General features: G+C 38.8%; 1 protein-coding gene across 6 annotated transcripts in view; it reads right to left on the minus strand.

Annotated features, from left to right (window-relative positions):
* Nucleotides 1-13114, minus strand: part of LOC126106608 (uncharacterized) — a 182144-nt gene that overhangs the window by 33656 nt on the left and 135374 nt on the right. For all 6 annotated transcript variants that reach the window (XM_049912952.1, XM_049912953.1, XM_049912956.1 and 3 more), the window contains exon 7: nt 12165-12198. In XM_049912952.1, coding sequence (XP_049768909.1) covers nt 12165-12198 — 34 coding nt within the window. The remainder of the gene's footprint in view (nt 1-12164; nt 12199-13114) is intronic.

Here is a 13114-nt window from a genome sequence, read left to right on the forward strand (position 1 = left end):
CACTTTCAATCTCTAATGTAGTAACATCACATTCTACTTCACTTTCTGAGCCACTAAATTCAGTGTGAAACTCGGGATCACTACAGTCATTCTTTTTTGAAAGCACTGCCTAAACAACAATACAGGAGGGAGACTGAGAGCATGTTTTTTGTAGAGTATCCAAAGATGCACACAGTAAGTATGATATCTAGTGGCAACCACTTCAACCAAAACATGACAGCCAGGCTACAAATGTAGGGTCTGATGCCCTCTAGGAGCCGAACACTTAACTATCCATGCTGAAACAGATATAAGGGGCATTTTTTTTTTAAGGTCTGTTCTTAAGTTGCCTCATTTTACTCTGGATTTTAAGTTTCTGTCACACCAATAAAAACAAGATAACTCAGTAGTTTATGTAAGGGGTAATTCCTTTTACAAGCTGATCTTTGGTTTCCTTCACTGCTTGCTCTATGTGCAATTTGAAGAACATGGGGGATAGGTTGCAACTCTGTCTCACTCCCTTCTCAAGTGCTGCTGCTTCCCTTTCATGTCATTCAACTTTTGCATCTACACTACCTCATCACAAGTACGATTTTGAAGTGAAAATGTGAAGGAAAAACAATAGCTAAACCGAGACCAGGCAGACCTGACATACCAAAGGACAGGGACCATCAAACATTGCGTGACCGAATGTAATAAAATCACAAGCAATCGGAGGAAGGTATGATCCAGGAGTTCCAAAGTGGAAAACACAGCATAGTTAGTTCAATGACTGTGTGTAGAGAGTTGAAAGGAATGAGGTACACTGGTCAAGTGGCTTGTCATAAGCAACACATTTTTGCAGCTGATGCTAAGAGATGCCTGAGGTGTTGTAAAGAGTGATACCACTGGAACGCCACTAGACAGTGGATTACTTGAAACGAGTGATTAGCAATGCTATACCCTGTAGCACATGATGGAAGGGTTTGCTTTGGCGAATGCCCGGAGAACGTTATCTGCCATCATCATGTGCAGTGCCAGCAGTGACGTATGGAGGAGGTAGTGTTACGATATGGGGGTGCTTTTTTGTGGTTAGGGTGTGGTCTCCTTATTGCACTTAAGAAAACCCTACACCTACAAATTTTACAGCACTGCATACAATAGAGAAACAATCTGGAGGTTATAACAGTTTGTATCAACACGATAATGCGTTCTGTCATAAATCGGCATCTGTGAAGTGAGATTTGTGGACTGTACTCTGAACAGCTCTAAACTCCATCTTAACAGGTCTCGAAAGACCCAATGGTACTGACTTACCACCATGTCATCCTGAGCGTATAGTCATCGCTGGATGTGTATATAGATGGACGTAAGATCAACACACTGCTCACACGGCTGTTGTCAGTTTTCATGACCGGAGCTGGTACTATTCAGTTGCCTCTGAGTGAATCCCACTTGCCAACAGTGCTCCACATACTGGACGGTCACCCATCCACGTTCTAGCCAAGTCTGGTAGTGCTTAACTTCAGAACCTGGTGGGAATTTCTGTTACTGCTGCTGCAAGGCCATTGGGGTTTGTGGACAATAATATTTCTGTAATGAACTGAAAACCTTTGGGATGTGTTAAGACCTCAACTGCACTCCAGACCCAAGTATCTAATTATCACTACCTTCTCTTGAGGAAGAATGGGCTGCCATTCCTACAATACATTTAGACATCTCACTGAAATTGTCCTCAGCTGAGTTCAAACTGTCAAAGGCGATACACCGCACATTAGTGTCCACTAATTGGTGTCCAGATACTTTTGATCAGACAGTGTACGATCTAGTTTCTGTACACGTTAAAGATAACATTTCACTTATTGTATGTACTCTTATTTTATCCTTGAGAAAACAAGCTAGTCCACTCAAAATTGCTGAAAGCTTTTCCAAAGACTACAAATACTATAAATGCAGCTGCTGCAAGTTTCTGCACGATATGTCCTAGTATTAGAACCTCCTCTTATCTCACCACCAAAGAAGGTACAGCACTGGCAACAGTGCACATACTGCTATAAGCAAAGAATTAACTAATTGACACACATCGTACTGGTGATCTTACTCTTCTTTAATAATGTAAAAGGCCGATATCCTAACTGAATGTCAGTATACAACTCATGGCGAAACTGGCTGAAATGTATGCTGTCGAATACTCCCACGACACATAAATCACATCTGGATTAGCCATGGAAGTCGATTAATTTACCCTATCATTTGCATCCCGAAGTGGGAAGAACTGCAGAGTGTCAAGGGACATCAGACCACTTGTTTTACTGAATTCATGAAGACAGAATGCTGACTACACTGTAAATAATAAGGACAGATACTGTGCATATGTAATGTCTGCCACACTTTGTCAGTCCAAAATGTTTCAAGATTGGATTCATGAAAACTAGAAGTACATCAAGATGGCATTTTAATGCTTCAGGTGTGCTATGTACTCTTCCCGCGACAGTACAATGCACAGAACATTCAAACAGTGATATGAAACCGTCAAAAAAACTTCTTGGGATGTTGTTCAATTCACATGTCACATTGGCCAGCGTGTCAGTTATGTCTCAAAGCACTGACCCTTCATGAGAATTTCTGCACTTTTCTGTCTTATGGTATGACCATACTGATGGTAAGTCTTGTCACCCATTATGTCTTTTCCCAAAAAAGAACTGTCTGCATTTTGCATTTCGCTCAAGTCATGGCAGGTGTCCACGCGTTGCCTTTTTTGTTTGGAAGTCAAGGTGTGCAGGACAAACTTTGCATTCACTTTTCTCTTCTTCAAAATATTCTGGAGAACATCTTAAAACACTTAATTTAGAGATGTTACTCCAGTACGATTTGTGACAACAACATTGACAAATTACAGTTACATGTCCATTACTTAACACTGTTTGCTTACAACTGGCTGGTTGCTCAAATGCGCATCCATTGTTTCCAGCTGTCATTTGAAGCTGCCACAACACTTACTGTGCAGATGCAGCTTGCACAACATTGCTGATGTCATTTACACAATATGAATAAAATCAGTCTCTGAAATTTTTGGACGGATGGTGTATTCTTGTGCGTGGAGCACCGATAAGTGTAGAATTTCTTTATGTGCTTGCAGAAGCACTATGCTCTACCAATTGAACAGATCTTCTACACTCAGACTCCATTCGTTTGCACATGTACACAACATATGACTGCTCAGCACTGTAAGTCACAAGCAGTTTAGTGAAAACATGAATAAACACTCTGTAAGGTACGAAATTGTCTACTGTGCTATCTACAGGCTGCAACAGCATTTCCACTGCCAAACCCCTACACAAATACCAAATCGGCATTGTCAGCTTTAGCAAATACGTGCGGCATCCTTGAACAATAGAATACAGTAGAATTGGCCAGCAACTGGAGTACCAACATGAGGAACAATACTTATCTCTGTAGCCAGCTGTATCTATATAACCTGCTGGACATATGTTACATGGAATGTTTTATTCAAATTACACTCTTTATATATTGAAACCACACAGATCATTACTGAAGCAACAAACACATGACTACTACATTTTACCAGTTCAGCAACCTAGCGGCAGATTAGTGCAGAATGTTGCAGAAATAGAGTGGAACATTGCCTTCTTAGCTGTAGATATGCGAAAAGACCAACTATCTTTATATTTACACACTGTGCAAACTATTGTATAGAACATGCCAGAGTATGTCTTGTACCATTGCCACTTATTCTCTTTTTCTGCTCCTCCCATAAAAGAACGGAGAGAAATGATTGCTTGTGCACCACTGCATGGGCCCTAAACTCTCTGTCATAAAAGTGCTTGCGAGATAGGAACATTGGAGGCAGTGGCCCAAATGCTGGACCTTTCAACTTCGTCAATAGCGTTTCATGAAAACGATCACTATCTTCATCTAACACATTTATTTTGTTACAGAATTAAGTAATAAATTATAGGAAGTTTTCAACTGAATAGGTACGAAACATTGTAACAACCAAATTGGCTGAAATTTGTATATGCCGCTTGGGGATAATGTAGTGAGACATCTATGGACACGAATGTAGTGTCTGGCATAGTCATGTAAACGTGCGTGCTCGTGACGCAGGAGAGAAACAAGCAGTCGTGTGTTCCATCCATTGGGCAGAGCCATGCAGTCAGGACATCATGGCGTTCACATTGCAAAATTCAATTATCAAGGAGCAGTGAGGTGTTATCAGATTTCTAGCTGCGGAAGGGGTTAAACTGTCCTATATTCGTCACTGGATGGTGGCCGTATACAAGGGATACTGTGTTCCTGCCAAGGTCAGTTAGAAAGTGGAGTGCCCATTTTAGTAAAGGCCGGGAGTGACCATGTGGTGACCTGAGGCCAGGCCAGGCTAACTACCAATCATAGCAGAGCTCATAGACAGGGCAAATGACCTGAAGTGATCAGCGTGTCACAATGCAAATGTTGGCATGGTGGGGGCCAGTGCTGGAACGGTGTGGACAATTTTGCACAACAGGTTGGGTCACTAGAAGGCACGCGGAGAGGGTTGCAAAGATGCTCGGAAAACTGCAAAATCAATTGAATATGGGGCAGCACCTGTTCCGGTATCATTAATACCTCGTTCTCCGGGAATGGATTGTCGCTGGTGACGAGAACTGGTACTGTCACTTTGAGCCAGAGACAAAGCGGGACAGCGTGCAATGGATGTGTGTACTGTTACCCGCCCTAAAAAATTTGAAGCTGTGCCCCTCAGCAGTCAATATAATGCTCACCATCTTTTTCAGCATCTGACATCCGATATTCATTGGATTCCTAGAGCACGGAAAAACTGTTAATAGTGATGTGCATTGTGAGACACACTGTAGCCTATGCAAATCCATCAACAGCAAACAGCTGGACAGCTCACAGAGGGAGTGATTCTGTTCCACGATAATGCACAGCCACACATCTCCGAGGTATCACAAAGTATAATGGTCAAGTTCAAGTGAGACCAGCTTCAGCATCTGCCCTACAGCCTGGACATGTCACCCTGCAACTTCCACATGTTTAATCCACTAAAAATACATATCAAAGGGAAGGATATAGTAACAACCGGCTTTTGCCATGGCCACAGGCGTTCTGGGAACAGAATCCTCCTTTGTGTCTAAACAGTGGTATAGTTGTGCTCAGACCTCTGGTGACTACTTTTGAATAAAGACTTCAATTATATCCACAGTGTAATTTGGACCTTTTCTTTTGAACACCCTCATAAAATAATTAAGAGACCTTGCCTCCAGATTTTCTAATTGTCTCCAAGATGAGGATGAAACAGAAATTACATTATCGTTCACTCTGTAACAAAGTGATTCTTGGCAAGGTTAACTTTAATGCAACCCCTTTCAAACTGTCACTGGTGGTCACCACAGTGGCAGTGGCCCTCAGAGAGACTCCTCGGTTTGAAGAACTGCAGGAACACAACAATGCCCTCCTGAGAAGTGGTTGGCAGTTAGGACTAGCCAGGTAATGGCAACCTAACAGATCTGCAGAGTTCTCTCAGAACTTTGCTTTTAAGAGGGACGCAACTTTTTGTAAGAACAGTCGTTTAGTGCAGCTACGGGAAACAGGGCCTACCCTGACAGTCTGCTGTTTTCTTTCTGGGAACAAATTTTTAACTAGGACCCGATAGGCCTCGCTTCTGTCAGTGTACCGAAGAAGTCGACATGTAGTGTCCGTCACAAAGGACCTCATCATAGGTGCTGTGATGGAAAGTCTGATTCTGAGGCCTCACGCAGTTTATTGGAGAAGTCAAGCCTTTGAAAATCAACTGTAACAATCACAATACATGAGAGGTAAATGGACTACACCAATCTCACGATCTGAAGACAACTGCATGTTGCCGTCCACATAACATGGCAAGATGCTACAACTTACTGGCTAGGTAACACATCATTGTGCTCCACTCGCTCCTCAATGCTAGTATATCTCCCTCCTTAGTTCATCACAACCCTTCACTGGCTTACTTGTAACATTTTTTGCTTGGTCACACGGAAAAGCTGACATTCAAAAGCAGTGTGCTCTTTCCTATCAATTTCAGTGCGACATATTAGTTTTTCTAATTGTTTGCAAATCTTAAATGCAGAATACATTTCAGTTAGTACGTCAAATTTGGGCTCCTCTCGCTGTTGTTATTATTATTATTATTGACTTTTTTTCCTCAGACTTAAGTCTGGTTAAAAATGGAACGTGACGCGGACCTCGGTCAAGCGTGACTTCCTTGTAACTGTATGGTATGTGTTATATTGCATTTAGGAACTTTCGGGTAATTGAACAAGTATCAATAATTACAGATTTTTGTAATTGTATATATATGTTTGGATGTAGCTGTATTGCATTGATGTACTGGTGAATATTGTGAGGTATGACTCCTGTAGTTGATAGTATAATTGGGATAATGTCGACTTTATCCTGATGCCACATGTCCTTGACTTCCTCAGCCAGTTGGATGTATTTTTCAATTTTTTCCCCTGTTTTCTTCTGTATATTTGTTGTGTTGGGTATGGATATTTCAATTAGTTGTGTTAATTTCTTCTTTTTATTGGCGAGTATAATGTCAGGTTTGTTATGTGGTGTTGTTTTATCTGTTATAATCGTTCTGTTCCAGTATAATTTGTATTCATCATTCTCCAGTACATTTTGTGGTGTGTACTTGTATGTGGGAACATGTTGTTTTATTAGTTTATGTTTTATGGCAAGTTGTTGATGTATTATTTTTGCTACATTGTCATGTCTTCTGGGGTATTCTGTATTTGCTAGTATTGTACATCCGCTTGTGATGTGATCTACTGTTTCTATTTGTTGTTTGCAAAGTCTGCATTTATCTGTTGTGGTGTTGGGATCTTTAATAATATGCTTGCTGTAATATCTGGTGTTTATTGTTTGATCCTGTATTGCGATCATGAATCCTTCCGTCTCACTGTATATATTGCCTTTCCTTAGCCATGTGTTGGATGCGTCTTGATCGATGTGTGGCTGTGTCAGATGATACGGGTGCTTGCCGTGTAGTGTTTTCTTTTTCCAATTTACTTTCTTTGTATCTGTTGATATTATGTGATCTAAAGGGTTGTAGAAGTGGTTATGAAATTGCAATGGTGTAGCTGATGTATTTATATGAGTGATTGCTTTGTGTATTTTGCTAGTTTCTGCTCGTTCTAGAAAGAATTTTCTTAAATTGTCTACCTGTCCATAATGTAGGTTTTTTATATCTATAAATCCCCTTCCACCTTCCTTTCTGCTTAATGTGAATCTTTCTGTTGCTGAATGTATGTGATGTATTCTATATTTGTGGCATTGTGATCGTGTAAGTGTATTGAGTGCTTCTAGGTCTGTGTCACTCCATTTCACTACTCCAAATGAGTAGGTCAATACTGGTATAGCATAAGTATTTATAGCTTTTGTCTTGTTTCTTGCTGTCAATTCTGTTTTCAGTATTTTTGTTAGTCTTTGTCTATATTTTTCTTTTAGTTCTTCTTTAATATTTGTATTATCTATTCCTATTTTTTGTCTGTATCCTAGGTATTTATAGGCATCTGTTTTTTCCATCGCTTCTATGCAGTCGCTGTGGTTATCCAATATGTAATCTTCTTGTTTAGTGTGTTTGCCCTTGACTATGCTATTTTTCTTACATTTGTCTGTTCCAAAAGCCATATTTATATCATTGCTGAATACTTCTGTTATCTTTAGTAATTGGTTGAGTTGTTGATTTGTTGCTGCCAGTAGTTTTAGATCATCCATGTATAGCAAATGTGTGATTTTGTGTGGATATGTTCCAGTAATATTGTATCCATAATTTGTATTATTTAGCATGTTGGATAGTGGGTTCAGAGCAAGACAGAACCAGAAAGGACTTAATGAGTCTCCTTGGTATATTCCACGCTTAATCTGTATTGGCTGTGATGTGATGCTATCTGAATTTGTTTGGATATTAAGTGTGGTTTTCCAGTTTTTCATTACTGTGTTTAGAAAGTGTATCAATTTAGGATCTACTTTGTATATTTCCAAAATCTGTAGTAACCATGAGTGGGGTACACTATCAAAGGCTTTTTGGTAATCAATGTATGCGTAGTGTAGGGACCTTTGTTTAGTTTTAGCTTGATATGTCACCTCTGCATCTATTATCAGTTGCTCTTTACATCCTTGTGCTCCTTTGCAACAGCCTTTTTGTTCTTCATTTATAATTTTGTTCTGTGTTGTATGTGTCATTAATTTCTGTGTGATGACTGAAGTTAATATTTTGTATATTGTTGGTAGGCATGTTATGGGGCGATATTTAGCTGGGTTTGCTGTGTCTGCTTGATCTTTAGGTTTCAGATAGGTTATTCCATGTGCAAGTGTATCAGGGAATGTGTATGGGTCTGCAATGTAACTGTTAAATAACTTAGTTAGATGTGAATGTGTTGAGGTGAACTTCTTTAGCCAGTAATTTGCTATTTTATCATTTCCAGGGGCTTTCCAATTGTGTGTAGAATTAATTGCTCGGGTGACTTCATGTTGCAAAATTATCACTTCAGGCATTTGTGGTATCATCTTGTATGTGTCTGTTTCTGCTTGTATCCACCGTGCATGCCTGTTATGTTGTACCGGGTTTGACCATATGCTGCTCCAGAAGTGTTCCATGTCTGTTATGTTTGGTGGATTGTCTATTTTAATGTGTGTGTTATCCATTGTTTGGTAAAATCTCTTTTGGTTTGTGTTGAATGTTTGGTTTTGTTTCCTTCTATTTTCACTTTTTTTGTATCTTCTAAGTCGTTTGGCCAATGCTTGCAATTTCTGCTTTTTTTCATCTAATTGCTCTATTGCTTCTTGTTGTGAGATTTTACCTAACCTTTTTCGTTTTTTGTCTGATATTTCATTTCTTATAAATTGTGTTAGCTGTCCGATGTCTTTTCTCAGTTTTTCTATTCTGATCTGTAACCTGTGTTGCCATGCTGGTTTTGTGCGTTTCTTCTGTGTGTTGGTTTGTTCTGATCTCTGCCTAGTGTGTATATTTAGTGTAGTGAGTGCTCCTATATAAACCAGTAGTTGTAACTCTTCCATAGTTGTGTTTTCATTTATTTTGTTGTGTATGATTGTGTTGATAGTTTTTATTGTTGTTTCGACTTGGGGGTTATTTGGCGGTCTATGCAAGAATGGTCTAATGTCTGTATTTGTGTCTTTGTATTCTATATATGTCAGCTGAAATTTCTCTTCTATATCTAACACGTGTGTCTCTTCGTGTTCTATTTGTGCTTGTTCTGGTGGCTGTCTTAAGATTTCGTTTTCCTCTGATTGTTTAATTAATGCGTGTTGGTCTTTGTTTGTTTGCTCTGGGATGTTTGAGTCCATTACTGTGTTTTCTTCTTCTTCTGATTGCACATTATTTTGTTCCAGTATTTGTTGTACTTGTTGTTTGATGTTTTCTAATTCTGACTGGGGTATCCTGTTATTTTTGATTATTACACGGATCTGATCAGCTAGTCGTTGTTCTGTTAAAAATTTTAATTCCGGGTATCTGGTAATAAATGTTGTGTATACTTGTGATCTGTATCCAGTTGTGTTGGTTCCTAGGTTTGTTGCTTGGTAATAACAGAACATGAGGTGTCGATTTACTTCATCTGACCATCTCATCCTCTGTCTTTGTTTTCCTTCTAGGGTGGTTGCAGGAAGCATATCCTGCAAAACACCTCTATTCGGATTTAAATCATTTTCCATGTGGCATTATTATTATTATTATTATTATTATTATTATTATTATAGTACAGCCCTTCCTATTTGCTTACATCCCCATAATAAGCTCCAATTAATTGGTGTTCAAACCGCCTAGTTGTTTTGACACCTGTAAGTAGAATCAAGTCAGACATTTCTGGGGCCACATGTTACATTGCCTTCTATGGGTTTCACCTGTCGGGGGATGTGGAAGATGGGTGAGGTTTACACCATGTTCCCTCCACAGACTCTCACCTAAGAGAGCATATCTTCAACATTCTCTTACTCACTGAAATGATGGGTTGCAAATCTAACTGCATATCTCTAAATTGCACAGTCACACAAGAATTACTCAAAAATAGGTAGTACAAGTGTCTTGTACTCTATGTTTTTTTTATAGGTTTGCTACCCTTTCCCACAGTTCTTCCGATAAGCCACTGTCATCTTCCATACAACTGACATTATGTGATCATTCCATTTTGTATCTTTTGTAATGTTACGAACCTGTATTAACGGACATGACTAAGTTGAGCAGCCTACAATTAATATTGTATTTGAATATTACACACGTTTCTCCTGCTCATCTGCATTAAATTACATTTCTCTACTGTTTGGCCAGATAGAAATTCTGCCAGATTCATAATGAATCCCTCTACAATAACCCAACGAAAACACTTTCTGATGCACCGTGTCATCATCAGCCAACAGTCTCAGATTGCTGCCCACCCTAACCGTCATATCATGTATGTACATTGGGAACCAGAATGGTTCTATTCCACTTTCCTTAGGTACTTTTGACAATACCTTTGTCTCTGATTTACACTTCCCACCCAAGACAGGGTATTACTTAAAGTGTGTTCAAGCCAGTCGCATATTTGAGAACCGAATCTGTATACTTGGACAATTGTTAACAGTTTACACTATGGTACAGTATCAGGAAACTTAAGAATGTGAAATCTGTCTTTATAAGCAATGATATGACTGTTACCGTTACTGTAAAAAAACAGCCTTACACCTGACAATACTACACTTCTTGTCTTCAGAAGCACACTCTAAGAGATCTGTTCACTGTTTGTTGATCAAAGGACAAAAGTGAACAGATCTCTTAGAGTGTGCTTCTGAAGACTTTGATCAACAAACAGTGAAAACTGTGAACAAGAGAACCAATCAGCCTGCTCAAATTGCCCTATTATTATTATTATTATTATTATTATTATTCTTTGAAGTAAAGAACCTACCCAACTTTCCCCTACACTTCCTCTGTCAAAGTCTGGATTGCCAGTCATTCCATTCCAGTTTAAACGTGATACACCTCCTTATAAATTATCAGCACCTCTTACATAGCTCGTATTAAATTTGATTCACTGCACGGTGTATATTCAGAGTCTTTACTGTATCCCAAAATAAGGCTCCATATGACTTTTCCATTCACTATCACTCCCATCTCTACTGCACAGACTTTCTTTTCTCCTGATATTCTTCGATCATACGAAAAACTTATGTACCAAAAACTCAAAATAAAATACCGTATCCATCCATTCGTCATTAGACCTACAACTAAATTAAGTGTATCATTCCATATTTTGTGCGACAATGCTCCAAAGCCCTGTTTTTAATATTGAACATAAATAAAGATTTCACCTACCCACATTAAAATATTAACTCTTTCACTGCTCCAGATGTGCTCTCTGCATTCTGTGCTAAAGTGTCTATTGTTTCAGCTGTACTGCTCGAAAAATGCTGGTGTCTGCACCGAAAGATGATGTTCCAGCCAATATGAAATGCTAATCATCTCGTCTTCCGAAAACTATTACGTGAAAAAATTTGATTTTTACACATCCTACGGTCTAGTATCTTTACTCGATAAAGAATTGAATTTCTTTACTGTGCTGCATCAAATTAAGTGAAACAGCATGAAATTTATGTAAACTTTGCATATGGATGATTTTAGCTCATACATTACAGTGAATGAAATGTAGATAAAATATTGAAATTTCATTTAAAATTGAGAGTAGAATGATACCTCATTTCATTCTCGAGTTACTGCGTTTCACATTCAAAGGACGATCACATACAGCTCGTCCATTCACACTCTTGTGTATCATGAATCGTCATAACAATTGTTAACAACTCATGTGAGAGGTCAGTGGCTCAGGACACATACATACGTCCATAGTACTGTATGAAAACCCAAGCGGCATGTGTGTTCATAACCACAGCACATGGGGAACGGCTTAGCGGGATGTGTACACACATCCACATCAGTGAAAGAGTTAATGATAATTAACACACTACAGCTAAGGGTATATATATTTAGTCCAGAAACCAAAGTTTACTTCACAGAACACCCGGAACTGAGCTTTATCAAATAGAGTAATATTGTAAACTCAAAACTTTTCAGTTCCATGCCCCTCACAAAAGAATAAACCCACCACCTATACTACACAGTACAGATAATAATTTATTAATAATCTGACCTTGGTAGTCCTGATTCTGCTTCTGTCCTTTGTCCTGGGAAATAAGAAAATAAACCTCAGTCAACTGTGAAAGATTTAAGAGAATAAAATGAAACAAAAAACAGTAAGACACATACTATGCTGGCTTACAATTAATTTGACAGTGAAATTTTTATACAAGCAAAATTTCCACAGATACAACTCACACATTCAGTGACTGATGGGCTCATAAATTGCCACAATGCTTCTGGACAATGTTTATCTTTAGAATGCAGCACCAGCACAGTGTAGGTTTGGGTGTGTGCTTTGCCTGTCAGTTAATTCTGAAGGAGGACACTGTCTGAAACTAGCAACAATTTCTATATTGCTTACATGGCTGTTGAGTTTTCAACATGGATGCTATATAGACGAGTGATTAATATTTCCATTATTTGTTTAAGTCGGGCCATTGCAGTACTGTAACAAATTAACATCAGCTACGTAACGACTGTCATACTATTCGCAATGTTTGCTGTAAGTTGCAATTTTTCTTAAACAAGAATGTAGTTCATGTAGTTAAGTGTAGAATGTCGCAATGTGTGTGTTCTTGTTTCATGTTTGTGCAGATGAAGTGTAAATAAATCAGCACCAGACATTAACGAGGCGCACCTGCAAATAAACACCTCCACTCGCACAGCAGATGGTTTGTCCTTTGGTCGTTATGGTTGGGTGGTACGTTGGATGTCGAGGAGCAAAGAGGGTGCGAGCAAGAATGTGTAAGTGATCATAAACAAGCAAAGAATCATTATAAGAACTGTCATTCTCTTGACTGCCAATGTGAAAGCACCACACATTTAAGGTGCAATCTGTCATGAGTTACAAAATAAGATAGATCTGTTCACCCATTATTGTGCATAAAATCCCTTAAATAAATTTTTCTCTTTCATGTTTTCTATTACACACATACTGCATATACCCTGACTACTTAAAGT

This window comes from Schistocerca cancellata, chromosome 10 (assembly GCF_023864275.1).
Source record: "Schistocerca cancellata isolate TAMUIC-IGC-003103 chromosome 10, iqSchCanc2.1, whole genome shotgun sequence".
NCBI classification, from domain to species: Eukaryota; Metazoa; Arthropoda; class Insecta; order Orthoptera; family Acrididae; genus Schistocerca; species Schistocerca cancellata.